The 17,785-nt window shown below is 42.8% G+C and overlaps 3 protein-coding genes and 1 long non-coding RNA gene across 22 annotated transcripts in view; 1 reads left to right on the top strand and 3 right to left on the bottom strand.

The window, feature by feature from the left end:
• The window catches only part of igsf11 (immunoglobulin superfamily member 11), a 47,651-nt gene extending 43,763 nt beyond the window's left edge, over window positions 1-3,888 (bottom strand). For both annotated transcript variants that reach the window (XM_057050783.1, XM_057050782.1), the window contains exon 1: window positions 3,368-3,888. In XM_057050783.1, coding sequence (XP_056906763.1) covers window positions 3,368-3,428 — 61 coding nt within the window. In that variant the 5' untranslated portion in view covers window positions 3,429-3,888. The remainder of the gene's footprint in view (window positions 1-3,367) is intronic.
• Window positions 3,889-5,533: 1,645 nt separating this feature from the next.
• LOC130534489 (synaptic vesicle membrane protein VAT-1 homolog) lies at window positions 5,534-7,176 on the bottom strand. Of its 2 annotated transcripts, XR_008952912.1 has the most exons (5): window positions 6,903-7,176; window positions 6,679-6,755; window positions 6,328-6,552; window positions 5,641-5,830; window positions 5,534-5,564 (listed from the first exon to the last, which is right to left on the bottom strand). XR_008952912.1 is itself a non-coding variant. In XM_057048642.1 (4 exons), exons 1-4 carry the CDS (start codon window positions 6,922-6,924, stop codon window positions 5,822-5,824), a joined length of 333 nt encoding a protein of 110 aa, XP_056904622.1. In that variant the 5' UTR covers window positions 6,925-7,176; the 3' UTR covers window positions 5,614-5,821. The 2 variants fall into 2 exon arrangements, 1 of the variants encoding a protein (XP_056904622.1); XM_057048642.1 differs by lacking the exon at window positions 5,534-5,564 and having other exon boundaries at window positions 5,614-5,830.
• A 657-nt stretch (window positions 7,177-7,833) lies between these two features.
• Window positions 7,834-17,649, bottom strand: LOC130534485 (uncharacterized). Of its 16 annotated transcripts, none has more exons than XM_057048637.1 (25): window positions 17,578-17,649; window positions 15,753-15,904; window positions 15,537-15,641; window positions 15,280-15,333; window positions 14,677-14,736; window positions 14,446-14,565; window positions 14,239-14,334; window positions 14,036-14,128; window positions 13,803-13,877; window positions 13,035-13,157; window positions 12,544-12,654; window positions 11,340-11,450; window positions 10,978-11,052; window positions 10,723-10,756; window positions 10,600-10,646; window positions 10,469-10,523; window positions 10,278-10,381; window positions 9,848-9,910; window positions 9,415-9,483; window positions 9,256-9,330; window positions 9,115-9,174; window positions 8,929-9,003; window positions 8,661-8,696; window positions 8,493-8,573; window positions 7,834-8,410 (listed from the first exon to the last, which is right to left on the bottom strand). In XM_057048637.1, exons 2-25 carry the CDS (start codon window positions 15,798-15,800, stop codon window positions 8,078-8,080), a joined length of 2,103 nt encoding a protein of 700 aa, XP_056904617.1. In that variant the 5' UTR covers window positions 15,801-15,904; window positions 17,578-17,649; the 3' UTR covers window positions 7,834-8,077. The 16 variants fall into 16 exon arrangements, with proteins under 16 accessions (XP_056904617.1, XP_056904606.1, XP_056904604.1 ...); XM_057048626.1 differs by lacking the exon at window positions 17,578-17,649 and adding an exon at window positions 16,355-16,662 and having other exon boundaries at window positions 14,683-14,736; XM_057048624.1 differs by lacking the exon at window positions 17,578-17,649 and adding an exon at window positions 16,355-16,662 and having other exon boundaries at window positions 14,680-14,736.
• LOC130534490 (uncharacterized) lies at window positions 14,725-17,029 on the top strand. 2 transcript variants are annotated; one of them, XR_008952914.1, is made up of 2 exons: window positions 14,725-14,847; window positions 16,627-17,029. It is a non-coding gene; the product is annotated as an uncharacterized LOC130534490 (long non-coding RNA). The 2 variants fall into 2 exon arrangements; XR_008952913.1 differs by lacking the exon at window positions 14,725-14,847 and adding an exon at window positions 14,861-16,157.
• Window positions 17,650-17,785: the final 136 nt, after the last annotated feature.

Raw genomic sequence — 17,785 nt, forward strand, 5'->3', positions numbered from 1 at the left:
AGCCGCGGCCGCCGCGCGCAGCTGAAGAGGCCTGGATCCTTCCGTCGGGTTTAAGCGGACAGGAAACTGCGACCACCCGCCTCTGACCCTGCATCGTTCATCGTCACCGGCGTTTGTGGTCAGAAACATCCAGCCGATAAACTGTTTTCAGAAATAAGGGAAATATGTGTTCCATTAAACTTTTAAGGGGAAATGAAAGGCTGTTTCAGGGCAGCCACACAGACTCCTGCTAATGCTGTTATTGGTTATATGGGACATGTGTGTCGATTGAGTGCCACAAAACACTGTTCTAAAGATCTAAAACGACCTCCATGTCATGAATTGAGGCAAACATCAGAGTTTGAGAGCACTCGGGAGGGCTGGAGAAGAAACGGCACAGAACAGAAACTATTCTGTTGTGGAACCCTGTGGAAATCCCCCAAAATGTGACCCTGCCTTGAAGTTCTGACACACACTCGTGACTTTGCTCAGATTCATTTGCCTTGAAGGAACTTTTCCTGTCGTTGCATCAAAAACAAACAAAAATAAGCCTTAAATAAGTATATATTTAGGTTGTGTAGCCTGCTACCAGAAATGTAAACACACATTCTTCATTCAGCCTTGTTACAGATTCTGGTACTTACAAGAACATCAAAATGATTTCTGTCAAGATCAGAACCGATGAGCTATACGCTAACTTACTGCACACATCCTGTAGGATAATGTGGCTGTCAGCAGCTTCTGAAGTCATCAAAGCGAGACCAGAAGCAGCTGCTCGGACTTCTGTGCACACGTCCAACAGCCTCTATTAAAACGTGTTACACAACATGGGATAATTACAATAATTCCTGATTTGCAAGCCTTTCAAGCTACGTTCAATGGCCAATGCTAATTTTAGCCATTGCGTTGTTGTTGGTGTTACCAAAGCATTACGTTTGCGTGTGTGTGCGTCAGATGATTTCAGTCACAATGTGATGTCTGATAATCTTTGTTGGGCCTCCGTAGAACATAAAACGAGCAAATGAGCGCAGAGGTGCAGAAATGGGACTCTCACCTTAAAGCAGCACAAACTGTTTAGCGATTTTTTCCCAATCGATGACGCTACTAACAACATGACAACATGAAAGCAAACAGGACTCACGGGAACAACCGGTGCATAGATGCTCCCTTAAAGACACCACCGCTCGCTGTTGTGCAAATTGAAACCATAGATTCACCTTTAAAATCTCCACCTTTAATGACTCTGAGGTCATTTCATTACAGGGCACCTTTCTTTGTATACAACACCGTTGCTCCGGTGGCGGAAACACCTCGTCACGGCAACGAAAGCTGGAAAGTTCCTGCGAAAACACGCAGAGGAATGGGCTCCCTCTCTGTTTGATAAGTCAGGGCGACTTCATTCTCCCTGATATTCGTCATTATTCTTTCCAAACTGGAAGCCCCAGACTCTCAAATTGCTGTGGAAGTACCGTGACAGATGTTCGGCCAGGGCCGGTGCAGCAGGGCGGCCCGTGGACACGAGGCCCGCTTCCAGGCAGTGCTCGGAGAGCGCCGCGCTCGCTCTCTTCCAAATATCTGGCCATCATTTATTTAGTTTCCCTCCCAGAAGGTCTCGCGCCACCATCACTTGAGGACCATCATCTGAGGTTCCCCGCGCCCGTCGCTCAAATATCAAAAGCGGACGCGCGCACGTGCCTTTGGCAAAACCGTCCCTGAGGTTCTTTAATTATTTTTTTTGAGAGGTTATTTTTAGTTGGGGGAAAAAATTATTGAGGTGGAAATTTCCATCTGTCAAACACTCTTGTTCCAGCTGCTCCTTTTTAGATGTAGAGCGATTTAGGGTAGGGTGGGGGTGGGGGTGCTACTTTGATAAAAGAGATGTCACAGATGGGATTTTTTTTTTTTCTTTTTAATCGTAGCATCACTTGGAATTTTAGACTTGGAGACGTTTGCCTCTGGACGCTGCGAACGTCAGGTCGCGATGCGTTTAAGCGCCGAGGTTTTCATCCTTCCAGGTATCCCTCTGCCTCCTCCTGCAGAAAGAAAGACTGATAAATAGCTTTTGCGTTGGTTTGTGGATTTAGAGGATACGCTTTGGAAGGTGATCTTTCACGGTCTTTCAGCCTGGTTTACGTTCAGCTCCTACGTGGACACGAGTGTCCTGAATATCAATGAGTTCAGAAACAAGCCAGTGTCTTTTTCCTCCTTTAGTTCTGCTTGAGTGCTCCTCATCCTGACTGAACTCCCTGCTTCAAACACAGAAGACAGTGCAGAAGCCTGGAAGCCAATCAGGCTCCTTCCCTCTAAGATCTATTATGTAAAAGAAGAGTCCAGAGTCACAACCTCGACTTGGATTTCATTTCTCGAATTGATTGGCTCTCTGCAACCCTCAGGGTGAATAGTTCAGTCAGGCAGAGGAGCACCAAGGCACCAGAGAGAGTGCAGGGTAGCAACAACTGGTGCTACATTAGCCTGCAGAGACGACCTGCGAGTTTATAAAGCCTTTTCTGATCTGCTGCGTTGCTGCTCGGAGAAGAAAACATCCAATATTCATGCGTAACAGGGGAGGTCTGATTGCTGAGGTGTGCAGGACCTCGCTGACAGGCCCTCCCTGACATGTCGCTGTTGGCTTCCCCCCAAAAAAGTGCTTTACTTTATCCTCCTCCTGTCACTGCTCCGTGTACCGAAACTTTTCGCCTTCTTTTGAGTCGTTTTCCCTCGGTCTGTGTGTGCGTGAGGGGGGGATAGAAAAGTAATGACACAGAAAGACCGAGAGAGTGCCGAAGGGATGAAGGGATCAGATGGAAAGGTCAGTGGGAATCCCGACCAGAAGTCACAAACAAAATTGATTTTGCTGCATTAAAACGTATTAATAGAAACAAGAAGGTTTTATATATATTGTGTGTGGTGTGTGGTGTGTGTGTGTGTGTGGGGGGGGGGGGGGGGGGGTGTAAAAGTTTTAGACTGAGCATTTTATAGTTTTAAACAGCATTAAGGGCCACAATCACCATCAAAAGTGCTTTAGCCTAACCTACGCCGTGGCAACCGGGTAAAAGTCATGCTAAATCAGTGCTTTAGGTTTTGTGCACAAGCCAGGGATTTGTCAGCCTGATCCAAACACAACGTATTAGGGGTGGTGGTGGTGGGGGGGCAGTTTAATTCCACATACATCTGTTTTTTCCATATTGATACAGATTATTTTTATACACCATAGAAAACCTGCATGATTCAGGCTAGAAGAACGCAGCTTTGTTATTGTGATAGTGGTAGTGGTGTGTGTGTGTGTGTGTGTGTGTGTTGGAGGTAGTAGTAAACCAACAGTGTTGTTCAGAGCGTGTTGAGTTCGCAGGTGAGTTCCCACCCCCCCATTCCAGGTTCTGCAACTTACCCTCCAGGCTGAACATGAGCATCCATGCGATCCAGAGTTCCGAGTTGTAAAACTTCATCATGATTCACAGCGCGGTCCAAACTTCCAACGCAGAGCCCCCACCCCTAAGAAATCTCAGCTCCACTTGCAAGTCCTCTGGAGACAAGTACCGGCGTTTACGCGGCGCACGGCGGTGACAATGTTCCCATTTTACGCCCCTCGAAAAGCAAAATTTTAAAAAAAATAAAATATTTGTCGCAGGGGGAACTCGAAAATCCAGAGTACTCGTCTCTGCTGCGGGTGTTCTTAAGTCCTTTCTTCTTGTTTCTTTCGGAGCCGCTTTTTATTCCAAGACTATTCTCGTATGTAGATTTATGCAGTCACTCCCAAATAAATCATGCTGGTCTATCCGCTGTAGATGGAAATGACCTAGAAACTGGTGATAAAGTGACATTTTCCCCGTCCACTTGGCGAGTCTATCAAACGCGTCTTGTTGCGCTGCATGGTTCCCCGTTTGTTCCTCCACAGCTGAGCGGACCCGAGAGTAAAGCGTCCGGTGGGAGAAAGGACACTACATCCGGTTTTTAATTTCAAAATAAGTGCATCGCAGCGCCTCTTTTCACGCAGACACGAGCGTGAGCGTTATTAGAACGAAATCTTTGGGGCGAGTTGCTCCAAAGATGCATCCCGCTTGTAATGTTGGCCCACAGGAGCCAACATTACAAGAGTGTGTTGCGTTTAAGGTCGGAAATAAGCTGGAGAGCGAGAGAGAATCTCGTTTTATTTTGTAGGTACTGTTCACGCGCTTCCTATTCTGCTTCGTTAAGTTCATTAGGCAGCGCAAAAGTCGAAAATGGCTGTTGCTGGGAGACCGCTGACGCCAGTCGGGAGAGATGTGAATGTCCCCCCGCGGCGTGAACCCAGAAAGGACGGGGAGAAGGTGAAGGAGAAGTTTGGAGAGGAGAGGTCAGGTTAGTGGCCCCCCGTCAACTGAAGACAATGTCCAGGAGCCAAAGTGTCCCGTTCTTTCTTCTGCCGTTAGTGGAGAGAAAATCACGCACCCATCCCAGGAGATGAAGCGGCTGTTCAATTTCACACAGGCTTTTACATGGAAAGTTTTTAATTCATCTTCAGCCTTTTTCGCGCTGCCTAAACGGTCCGGAGGGAATTAATCTGAATGTGTTTCTTTAAACAGAAGCACGCAACAAAACTTTCCCTTGTCTATCATATGAAACCATGATTACACTTAACGACACTTTTAAACAAAAAAAGAGTTTGATCCTGATGGATGGGTTAAATCGTGCTTCTTCAGGGGCCTCCCAGAGATGCATACTTGATTTATTATTGATTCCTTTTGAAATGACTCCATTTTTCTTCCCCCCCTGTCTTGTCATGAAAGATTGAACGTACCTGAAGGTGCTGGATGCCAAACGCTGCAGCGTTGGCCCGACTTCAGCACAGCTACAATATTGATGCAGCGAAGCGGCTCCGTTTAGTGCTGCATCATGTTTGCGCGGAGTCACATGGAGCTAAAATGCCCCGAGAAGCGCCTTTACATACAAACAAAGTATATTTCATTAAATATGATGCATTCTTCTAAACTATCCAACAGTGCAGGGACGCCGGTGGATGCGCACTAACACACTTGAGGACCAGTAACAGATGAAGAAAATAACATCCAGGCAGGAGAAACAAAACAGTAATATTTTATTTGGAGTTGTTTTGTTAAAAAATGAATAAATAATTGACTTGTTCTAAACTCAAGTGCTTTGTTTGGTTGCTGCAGTTCCCTTTAGCCGAAGGGACAGCAAAAAAAAAAAGAAAAAAAAAAGGTTCTGGGTTGGATTCCAGCTTCAGCTTTTCGGTGGAACTGGCACGCTGTCTCAGTTCGTCCCATCGTCCAAAAATGTGCAGGAGGCTCACTGGAGAAGGCCACATGTGAGCGACTGGGATGTCTCATGTGTTCACTCATCTGCAAACGCTGCCTTAATATTATAACGAAAAGAAATGGACGCATTAGGCAAGACGTCTTTCGTGAGAGACCTCAAAGGGAGGTAAAATAGATTAAAACAAGTAGACATGTTAGCTCGGTGGCTCATGTCGAGGCCCAGAAGACCTCAATCTACAGTTAAAGAGTAAAGAAACTGCAACTAAGCAGTAATTCAGCAGAGTAATTCAGACTGGAACTGGTCTTTGAATCCAAATTTATTGCTGCCACCTTGTGGCCAAGTTTGAGAACTTCAACTGCCAGAGAAAACAGACTTCAATTTCGAATAAGAATTTATTGCTGCCACCTTGTGGCCAGGTTTGAGAATTTCAACGGCCAGAGAAAACAGACTTCAATTTTCAAGGATCACATTCATTTATACACAAAATGTTGTGAAGCAGCAGAAAAGGAATTCCCTTTATCAGAATATTAACTTAATCATGGGAAGGTCAGGCACAATAGCCCAGTCTGCTGCACATCACAGTGGATCATTTCTCCTGAAAAGATAGAGAAAAAAATAATAATGAAGCTGTATACTAAGGAAGGAAACATGATTTATTACTACTTCTGTGTATTATCTTTTATATACCAGCTGTTAAAAGGCACCAGAGTTTGGATCAATTGAATGTCAGGACTCATTGGATCAGAACAGAGTATTTTCAGTCGACATTACCAGAGCGAAAACCCGTCTGTTCCAGTTATTTTAATATCCATCTCGCGAGTGAACTTTGCCCTAAGTATCTGGGTTGGGTTGAAAGTGAGATGGATGGACACAGATTGTTTATTTGCAGCCAGATTCACACCGGTGCTGCAGGAAAGACCTGTTGTGTTTGTCCTACCTTCATCACCTGCTGACTTACTGGTCTGTTCAGTATTCAGGCTGCTCAAGGCAGCGGGAATACTTTTGCACACAGAAACAGGGTGGCTGTAATAACCCAAAAGCAACCAGGAGACAGTTTGTGCTATTCAGTAACAACCGAGATGTGAGCCCTACCTCATCACTGCTAGAGGAGGAAGATGAGGATGAGGAGGTATGAGATTGGTTTCCATGCTTCTTTTCCTTCTTTTCCTTTTTCTTCTTCTCCTTCTTCTTGCTATGATCGTGATCTTTGCTGTCTGACTTCTTTCCATCCTTGCTGTCCGACTTCTTGCTGTCTGACTTCTTTCCGTCCTTGCTGTCCGACTTCTTGCCGTCTGACTTCTTGCCGTCTTTATCATCCTACAATGATAACACGCAACGGAAGAATTACTGATTGTGATGCCCTCTGATGACACTCAGATGCAATAAAAACATGCATTAATGAACCCAAAAACGCACTTTTAACCCCCCCTTACTGGAACCTACTTTTTTACCCCACGGCCAGGAAATCTCGTCCTTGCTGGCCTCCTCCTTCTTGATTTCTTCTTCTTTCCCCTCAAGAGCTGCACATGTAAAACAAACAGCTGATCACACTTGACTACAAATGACCTCGATTGACACTTTTGGTCGCCAACAACCTGGGATTAACTCCTCCACAACCCAGTAAAGACATGGAAATAGGAAGTAATGTCAAATGTAAGTGTTAATACCTGATGACAGGCTGAAATCCATCGTGGCTTGTTTGTGTCGAGTGAACAAATGTCGACAGAACCTCGGCCAAACAGGAAAAACCCTTTGAGCCGCACCTTAAACAGCTCCAACCCCGCCCAGAGGTCAGATGAGGCATCTGGCTTCAAATACAGCCATCAACGATGGCAGGATCACGGATTAATATCCACAGAAAAAGGAAGAAAAAGACAATAACATCCACGAATGTGTTGTTTGATGGTTCTCATCTTCGGTCTCCTGGGATGAAACTCGGGTTTATTCCCGAACAGAAAAGGTGAACGCAGGGCGGAAAAAGATTGTTTTTTGCTCCTAAGTCTTTAAAAAACACGCTTGACTTTCATCACACATTGCAAGATTCTAACTCCTACTTTAAGCCGGAAATGCAGTTGATCTTTAGAGTGTTTATATCAGACTACACTTTTCTTCTTCTTTTCCTTGTGACGATGGTAAAAGGGCGCGTTGTCGCCACCAACAGGAGAGGAGGGCCAACTGCGCCTTTCCGATACCACCGAGACTTTTTTTGTTGAATATTTGATATTTACTATTTCTCATTCGCGTCATTTTTTTCAAGTACAGGCAGTTGTCAGGATAATCTTGTTATTGAATCAAATTTATATGGATTTAAATGGGTATGGAGTTGTAGAAATGCCACAATAAGTAATTCTCTCAAGCTGGTTCCCTTTCCATCATGTCTGGCCTCTGGTCTAAAGAATATTGTGGAAAATGGAAGAGAAGGAAAAAAAAGGTGTTTTTTTGTATACTGAGCAGAAAGCAAAAGGACCTCAGCTAGAACTACAATCAATCTGTTTTCCAGGTATTAACTCTTTTTTCTAACCAGTTCATTTTAATGTTTTGGTGGCTTAAAACTATGTTTAAACAAACCTCTCAAATATGAAAAATGACAACACAAAACAAAATTAAATCCTTTTTTTAATTCAGCAAAACAGCCTCTTTATAAAATCACTGGATTGTGAATTAATGTTCTAAATAATTACATTGAAAATGAAGATGAATTCTAGCGTACGTTAATTAAATTGCATCATTTCCCACTTTTTATCCATGTTGCCAATTTTTCCATTTTTCCCCCTTTCTTGCTCAGCACCCTATCGTATATTTCACTCCCCAACATAAAAGACATGCAGCAACCTATTAAATGTTATTTCTGGTAAAATCTGTAGGGCTTCAGTAGGTCAGAGGAGGTCAGGGTACTGGTGCGGCTCCCAGGTTCTCCGTGCCTCTCCATCAGGGACTCCATGGGACTGGTAGGCCGGCGGAGGGGGGACTGCTGTAGGACCCCCAGAGAGGAGCGGCCAGCCAGGGGGTCAGAGGCAGCAGGGGGCGGATCCAGCTTTTCCAGCTTTCCCGGGATCTGCACCGAGGACACGTAAGTGGCAGGATCCGGCTTGCTGTCGCCCTGCAGGGAGATTGTGGCCCCAGCTGATCCAGGATCAGTTTTTGGCTCAGCGCTTTGGTCTCCATCAGCTTTTTCCTGGAACGAAATTACACGTTGACCTGCAGTTACCACGGTGACCATACCTTCTATCTTCATATGTGTTAGGTTGAAATTTAACCTTTTTCTCCTCTTTTTTCTTCTTCTTTTTGTTTTCCTTATCACTGTCACAGGAACTCTCTGATGAACTGGAACTTGAGTCCTGCTCCAAGGAAAATAATCCAGATCATTATTATCATGTCTGGCACTAAAAATAGAAGATTTGCAACTCTGAAAACATTTTCATTACCTTCTTTTTGCCCTTCTTCTTATCCTTCTTATTTTTCTGCCATAAATAAATAAGTCATTTCATCATTTCCATTATTATGTAAAGTTTTTGATTCATTGACAACCAGCTTTGCAGTTTTCAGACTTCAGACTCTGATCCCAAAGGATGGTTTAATATCAGCTACACTTCAATCTTCATTCATTATAATAATCATTATACATCAGAAGTAGGAGAAATAAAAACTGACATTCTTTGTTATCCGCTCCTCTACACATCTGCAATGAATTACCTTTTTCTTGTTTTTCTTTTTCTTCTTTTTACCGTCGTCGCTGGAAGATTCACTGGAGGAATCAGAAGAAGAATCCTGGGAAAATGGACGGATCCAGGAGGTGTTTTATCATCATTATGGCCATTTATTTAAAGGATGTGGCTGGAAATATGACTGGGATGGAGATGAAAGCAGAAATAATCCCACCTTTTTCTTCTTCTTGTCTTTCTTCTTTTTCTTTTTCTTGTCCTTTTTCTTCTTCTTCTTCTTCTAATGTAAATTAAGGAGGCTTTTTGTCAGCTTTTGTACAGAGAGCAGGATTTAAAACTCCCTCTGCGGCCATCTCACCTTGTCATCTTCACTATCAGAAGAGGAGGATGATGAAGAGGAGGAGGAGGAGCTGTCAGAGGAGGAACTGGCCTTCTGGTGACATCATGGAATCAGGTGTTTGTTCAGTGTCAGTCGTTATTCACAAACACCAACATAATGTGTTCAGTGGAAATTTACCTTCTTTTTCTTTTTCTTTTTCTTCTTCTTCTTCTTGTCACATTCACTATCAGACGAAGAGCTGGATTTCTTAAAAAAACATGATCCAAATGTTACATTTCAACGAGGACTCAACATCTGACGCACAAATATGTCATGATTCTAAAGAAACAACTAAGTATTTTTAGCTGTTTTGACTGAAGGATCTTTAACTTTACACTCATTTTTTTCAGCTCTTCTGCTTCTGCGACTCACTCAATGTAAATAATTCAACTAAATTAAAAAGAAAAAGGTTCCAAGTGTGGCTTTTCTCCTTGTTCTGGACCCTTTGATGGACCCTCTAAAGATGAGCCGGGACCATAAGTGGGAACAAAGTTCTTCACGAGGATTTTAGGGACGCTGGCATGTTTAATGGGTTTGTTGGGTAACTCACATAGTAACTTAACACAATTACCTCCTTCTTTTTCTTCTTCTTCTTCTTCTTGTCACATTCACTATCAGAGGAAGAGCTGGATTTCTTAAAAAAAACATGATCCAAATGTTACATTTCAACGAGGACTCAACGTCTGACGCACAAATATGTCATGATTCTAAAGAAACAACTAAGTATTTTTAGCTGTTTTGACTGAAGGATCTTTAACTTTACTCTCATTTTTTTCAGCTCTTCTGCTTCTGTGACTCACTCAATGTAAATAATTCCACTAAATTAAAAAGAAAAAGGTTCCAAGTGTGGCTTTTCTCCTTGTTCTGGACCCTTTGATGGACCCTCTAAAGATGAGCCGGGATCATAAGTGGGAACAAAGTTCTTCACGAGGATTTTAAGGACGCTGGAATGTTTAATGGGTTTGTTGGGTAACTCACACAGTAACTGTTAACACACTTACCTCCTTCTTCTTTTTCTTCTTCTTGTCCTTCTTGGGTTCATCCTCTCCCTCGTCATCACTCAGATGTCCATCGTCAGGCTCGTTGGGGACCGAGTGTGCTCCTCCTGCTCAACAGAAAATTCTATTTGATCACAAACCCCGACCGTTCTTCACACTTCCAGCTGGTATTTGTGCTGCAGCTGTGCTCCTACCAGCCTGCGTGGACGACACTTTTCCCTCTTCCTTTGCTTGGAGCTCACACAGGCTCTACGGTAACAAAATAAAGGGTTTTTTGAACTTTCATGGTGATGTTTGGCGGGCGTACCACGCAATAGGACTTCACCTGGTCAGCGCCGACATCTTCCTCTCCCTCAGAGGCCTTTTCCCCATCTGTTGAAAACACCAACAATGAGTTTTGTTTTGGATACTTTGGCATTTGGGGCACGAAGGAAGGATCTGATCTCACCAGTTGAAGCATCAGGATCTCTCTGCTCTTTATCCTGCAAAATAGGAAAGATTAAAATTACCTTTATAATCATCCCAGCAGCTCTAAAAGGCATCAGAATAAATCACAAAAGAGAGGTTTTTTTGCTGTGTTTTTAACTTTTTTCTTGACTGTACTGCGGCTTCCCAAAGGTCACAAACTGACCTTTATAAAAAACAGTTGAAATCATAGAAAGGGGAGAAGAGGAAGCATTTAGTGGCCTCAAGTCTCATCTACCTTCTTCTTTTTGTCCTTTTTCTTCTTTCCATCCTCACTGTCAGATGATGAACTATCAGACGAAGAAGAAGAATCCTGCAGAGACAGGAGGATTAACCAAGATGACAATAATTGGTTTCTTTTGCAAGATTTGCTGGTAATTTGCAGGTTGTTGATGCTCATATTTGCTGTGGAATTATTTTAAATGACAAAATATTTTTCTGGTCACTATCGGAGTGAAAGAAGGAGAGATCAAAAATGGATGTTTTAAAAGAATGCTGCTAAAATCTGACCTTAAATGGCAGAAAGGTTAACAGCAGCTGTGTGCCCTCTAAACTACCAGAGGCATAAAATCCATTGTTTCTGGTTAAAGTTTTATCTACCTTCTTCTTCTTTTTGTCCTTCTTCTTCTTTTTCTTTTTGTCTTTTTTCTTCTTTTTCTTCTTGTCATCATCACTGTCAGAAGATGAACTATCCGATGAACAGGATGAATCCTGTCAAAAGAAAATCAGGACAGAAATGACAATAATGCATGATACAACTGGAGATTCAGTTGTCTTCAGTGGTGTCCTGTCTAGGATACTGAGGCTATCGCTGCTATATGAATTGTGGAAGGATGAGGAGGGTCAGCAGCCACCCGTCACAGTTGGCCTTACCTCAAAGTCTAAGTGATGTTGCCTTCTACAGTAACAAGAACAGCCAACACTGCCTAGAAACAACCTTACCAAAGGTCTCTATGGAGCGAGGAAGGTACTCCAGGGACAAACCCTACCACAAATTCTTCATTTAATCTGCCTATGATGTCCTACTCAGCCCATCTAACCTCTTTTGTTGGGATTAGGTCCAAACTCTAACATGGCCTTTGTACCAAGGAGGAGGAACTCTGGATAACATTTTGTGCAGATGTCATAGCCCTTTACAGTGACAGGTAGTGAAGGCAGTTGCCCAGTACCTCAACATTGTCATTGACCACAGTGAGTGCTTGCAACCACCAAGGTGCAAGCCAGAGAACAACCACCTTCCTGACCAAAAGCCCAAACAGACCTCCTAGAAACAGTGACGGACTGTAAGCTAAAGGTGGACCTGGGAAAGCAACGTGGATTCCCTGGAAACATTGTGAAACCAGCCTTAGACCAGACATGATCCTATCCACAGACGTGCAGGCAGGCCCTATTGTTGGAGCCAACAGTGCTCTGGGAGGAGCAGAGGATGGAGGAAGTCAGTCCTGCAGAGAGGGGTGGTGTGCACCATGCAGTCAGTGGAAGGGACAATCGATTAGGACTAGAGCCTCCTGGGCATCACAAGAGCCTCACGATGGCTGCAGATCAAGAGGGCCAAGGAGTGGGCGAATGCTTCTCGCATATAGGTCAGGAACTGTGTATAGCCGGTCGGGTCACCTGTGTGAGGGGGTCTGAAGACCCTAAACCTCCCATGACCTATGAGTCATGAGTGATCACATGTCCAAGAAACTGTATGACGACATGTATGCAACCAAGAAAGATGGCAGAAAGGTTAATTACAATTGTGTGTGCCCTCTAAACTACGAGAGACATAAAATCCACAGTTTTGGTTCAAAGTTTTATCTACCTTCTTCTTTTTGTCCTTTTTCTTCTTTTTCTTCTTGTCCTTTTTCTTCTTTTTCTTCTTCTTGTCATCGTCACTGTCAGAAGATGAACTATCCGATGAAGAGGATGAATCCTGTCAAATGAAAATTGGAATAGTTAACAGAAATGACAATAATGCCTCATACCAAAATGGTTTCATTTTCCAGATTTTGCAAGTCGGTGATGTTCATTGTTGATGTTCATATATGCATTATGGAATAAAAATGTGCTTTTTTGACAATCAAAATTCTTGGACCAGGGCAACCATTAAACGACTGGAGATTTGGCTGTCTTCAGTGGTGTCCTGTCTAGAGTTCTGTGGCCATCAGAGGACAGAAATTTTCCCCTTTCCACTCCACTCTTCATGGCTACAGCGTGATGAAGATGCTCCAGGGCCAAACCCTACCACAAGTTCCCCATTTTGTCCATCCTTTTGGGGCTTGATCCAAACTCCAAAATTTCTGTTTTATCTACCTTATTCTTCTTCTTTTTGGGCTTCTTTTTCTTTTTCTTCTTTTTCTTCTTGTCCCTTTTCTTCTTCTTTTTCTTCTTGTCATCGTCGCTGTCAGAAGAACTATCTGATGAAGAGCATGAATCCTGCCAACGCAGTTAAAAATGTCAGTAATGTTTTATAAAAGAACAGGGTTCATTTTCTAGGATTTTGTTCCTATTTTGCTGGTAACTGATTTTCCACACGTGCGTAAAACTGATATTTGTTTCGAATGACAAAACTGTTATGGCCAATATTTAAGTGAAGAAGAAATTATGATGAAATTTTGACATGACGTGACAGAAAGGTTAAAAAAAAGAGCCATTAAATCATTGGAGCCAAGGTTTTATCTACCTTCTTTTTCTTTTTCTTCTTGTCTTTTTTCTTCTTTTTCTTCTTTTCATCTTCGCTGTCAGATGAAGACGATGAATCCTGATAACAGGATAAACACAAGATGTTTTAACATGAGTGAAAGTAACACGTTTCATTAACTAAAATATTACCATGCTCCAGGATTTGGGGCCTAGTTGGCAGGTCATTGATGTTCACCAGTGTTGAGCAATAAAACTGACCAAAGGTTTAAAAGATTTCTCTGGTCACTATCAAAGTGATGAATGAAGCAAAGCCCAAAAGTGGGCCTTAAAGATCACAATAAATGTGTCTTAAATGACAGAAAGCTTTAAAAGCTCCTAAAATAATTACCACTAATTCACTGATATGTAAAAATCCGCGGACATGTTCAAAGTTCAAACCTTTTTCTTTTTCTTCTTCTTCTTCTTCTTTTCATCTTCACTGTCAGAAGATGAACTATCAGATGAGGATGAATCCTGATAAAAAGATACAAAAGGATTTATTTAAAAGGCACAAGTAGAGAATCTTTCCTCTACATGTTACTGGATATTCAAAAGGTAAAGTTACATCTTGAACAAAGGTGATATCTGCTCGAAATGTTCTAAGAATTATCAGGGTCAGTTTTTCAATCCACCTTTTTCTTCTTCTTCTTCTTTTTCTTGTCCTTTTTCTTCTTTTTTTCATCTTCACTGTCAGAAGAGGAACTATCGCATGAAGAAGATGAATCCTGATAAAAGGAAGAACAGAAGACAGCAGAAACGACAGAGGTCATCCAACTCATGCTCACAATGTTGAAACAAATTACTAATAATATTCATATTTTGAGTATTCACCCACCTTCTTCTTCTTCTTTGTTTTCTTCTTTTTCTTCTTTTTTTCATCTTCACTGTCAGAAGAGGAACTATCAGAGGAACTATCGCATGAAGATGAATCCTGATAAAAGGAAGAACAGAAGATAGCAGAAACGACAAAGGTCATCCAACTCATCCTCACAATGTTGAAACAAATTACTAATAATATTCATATTTTTGAGTATTCACCCACCTTCTTCTTCTTCTTTTTCTTCTTTGTTTTCTTCTTCTTCTTGTCCTTTTTCTTCTTTTTTTCATCTTCACTGTCAGAAGAGGAACTATCAGAGGAACTATCGCATGAAGAAGATGAATCCTGATAAAAGGAAGAACAGAAGATAGCAGAAATGACAAAAGGTCATCCAACTCATGCTCACAATGTTGAAACAAATTACTAATAATATTCATATTTTGAGTATTCATCCACCTTCTTCTTCTTCTTCTTCTTCTTCTTTTTCTTGTCCTTTTTATCTTCAGAAGATGAATCCTGATTAAACGGAGAATGGATGATGGTTAACATGAATGACAAACACGTGCATGATAAACTAAGAACATCATCTCTGTGGGATCAGCAGTATAAAATCTCCCCAGTACAAAAGTGAGATCCACACACAAGCCCATGTGAACATCTAACGTGTCCAGCACAGGACACAATCATGGCTGTATACAGCACAAATCTAAACAAAATGGAAGCATGTATGATGACGGTCCTGCTCCTGCTCAGGAATGAAGCTGTGGCCATCAAATGTGGATTAACTGTCAATTTTAGGTGTCATAAGAATCGGAAATGTCTGTTTATTGATTGATGAGATTAGAAGCAAAACAATCCAGTGTCGCATTCATTTTTGATGAGGACTCGTTGAACCAATAAGCTATTTATGTGACAGCTTGACAAATGGATGTTCTCAGATGTATAAGCTCCAGAAGGGAAACGCGAGGTATGTGTGTGTGGGTGTGTGACGGCAGGTCAGAGCAAGACCTGATTTGCAGGAAAAGCATTTGGCATAAGTGCTTGAGAGGCACAGCTCACCTCACTGTCACTGTCGGAGGACGGCGAGGAGGATGAAGAGGAGGAACCTGAGTCCTGTTGGAAGAGAGAGAGTATGGCTCAGTACATCCTGCACGCTCCCAGTGGAGCGCCTTGTTAAACAAGCTCCAATTGTTCTCATTCCGTTCTTGTTTGACTGGATGTTTTGGGGTGCAGCCGGAGCACGGCACCTTCCTCCACTCAGAGGAAGACATTTAGGTCTCTGCAAAGCTACTTCAGACAGTTACCGAGACACCTACTTTCTTTTTCTTTTTCTTCTTCAGTGTCTTCTTCTTCTTCTTCTCTTTGTCACAAATCCCCTCATCCTCGCTGTCTGAGGACTCAGAGCTGTCCATAGACCACAGCTTGTGGAGGCAGATAAAGAGGAGATTTTATCAGTTTTACAACACCATTGTGGGAAAACTTACATTGATAAACAAGATAAAGACTACAAACGGGTGAGGGAATGCTGACACCTGCTTGTTTTCTGTGGCACACCCCCGAGGACTCTTTTCTCCCTCCATTTTGACTGGGTCTTCAAGTTCCTGTCCCTCAGCAGGAGGCTGTAAGGTACCAGGTGGATCTGTCACCGGCTGCTGTACAGCTACAGCCCCTGCTCCATCAGGAGCTGCACAGGACAAGAGACAAGACACATATCCAGATCTTTGCTTAATAGACTTTAATCGATGTCTTTGTTTATGATTGTGAAGTGTAATGCTGATGATCTCTGTAAAGTAAATGGAAGAATTGGGAGCTTATGAAGCTAGAATTATGTTTTGCTTCTTAAATAGACAGCCCACAAATCCACGATAGGGATCAAACAGAACATATTCCTGCTCTCTGTCAGAGGAGAGCCACACCCACAACAGGAGAAAGTACAGGTACAATAAAAACCAGACAAATCTTTCGTATTTTGTGCTTCTACGTTTGTCTCTATTTGCCAGAAAAACATGTGTGAGTCACAATTAATGTTCTCTTAAACTGACCAGTAAAGATAGAGCAAACTTTCACTGATTTATACTGTAGACGTTAGCTGCTGCTTGCTAAAAAGCTAATCATTTTCATAAGGACAACAAACCTTTGAGGATGGATGTCATTTGGTCCAACCTTATCGTCTGTCCACCGCTTCTTGGGCCCCACTAACGCCAACTTTTCCACGCACTTATAACAGGCTGTGTGTGTATGTGAGGGTGTGTTTGTGTGTGCAAGGAGGAACCTGGTTTTATGGGTGGAGCCACAGCTCGAGCCAAAATAACAACATTGAAAGAGAGTTCTCTTTTCCCTTTTAGCTGCTAATCACAATAATTAATCTGGTTTCTTTGCTCCCTCCTTCTGCTCTCCCTTACATAGTTCCCTCTGCTTGGGCATGACTGACTCTTCTGATCACACCTGCTCTGCCTCTGACGTCAGTCCACCTGGTCCACATCAACTCTGATCCACAGCTGCAGAAAAAACTGTTCCTCCTCTCCGTTCTTTGCCAATTCTGGAAAATCCTCCCGGGGTGAGTCAAACTCTAGGCTCTCAAAAGATTTGTTCATCTGCCCTCTGGTTTTTGGAAGTTTGCAGATCAGGAATTTGGACTTTTTGACGCCTGCCTCGTCTAACCTGATCCTCGTCTCCTGTCAGTGCCCTGCTGCTCACTCTCCACGCCCAGCTTTCTTCCTCATTGCCAACTCTTCTCTCCGTTCCACAACAACTCTGATATTTTGTGTTACAACATTAAACACTATTTTTGTCCTGATCGGCAATGCAATTCCTTCGTTGTTCTAAGTTTTTTGCTTGACAGAACAAACTGGCCAACGTGGAATCCACCGACCAGGTCAGGTAGGTTGTAAGCAGCCACGGCACGTTGGCTCGGACAACAGTAAGAATTTCTGCTTCTGATGGCCAACAGTCATGTCATGCCTAACCAGTTAAAGGAGAGACTCGCAGGAGTAACCCTGAACCTTCCCTTGGTGATCTGGGTCTGTCGTGGATTTCTGCTACAATGCAAGTTCATTTTTGAACACTGGTCAATTTCATCAGTGGTTTACCACATATCTAAGGGTAAAAGTCTTCTTGCAATTTCTCCAAAGCAGCCAAAAAATGGGCAGACAGTGTTAATCTCCTGTAGTAGTTCCACTGACATAGTTACTGATGGAGTTCCACAGTTGATTTCATACATGAGGCATTAGTCTCTGCAATACAATCCAGTCTTTCCCTTACTTTCCACCCCGGGCAATCTGAAAGGGTTAACCGATACCTTGAATACCTTACGTTATCAAAATAAAACACGCCCTCAGTCTTGGAGAGTAAAATTACCTTAAACATTCACGCAGCTCCCTTGTCGCCCCATTTCAGGCTTCCTTAGAATGGCAGCCACTGGCAACTCATCTGGAAAGAAATGCAGGAAGCCCTGATTAGCACCCAGAATTCCACTCTGTCCACCAAGAAAATCCTTCTGCAAGTTAAATCTCAGAAATTAGCCCCTGGGTTTATTGGCCCATTCACCGTAAACGAGACTGTGAAT

This window comes from Takifugu flavidus, chromosome 12 (assembly GCF_003711565.1).
Source record: "Takifugu flavidus isolate HTHZ2018 chromosome 12, ASM371156v2, whole genome shotgun sequence".
Lineage (NCBI taxonomy): Eukaryota > Metazoa > Chordata > Actinopteri > Tetraodontiformes > Tetraodontidae > Takifugu > Takifugu flavidus.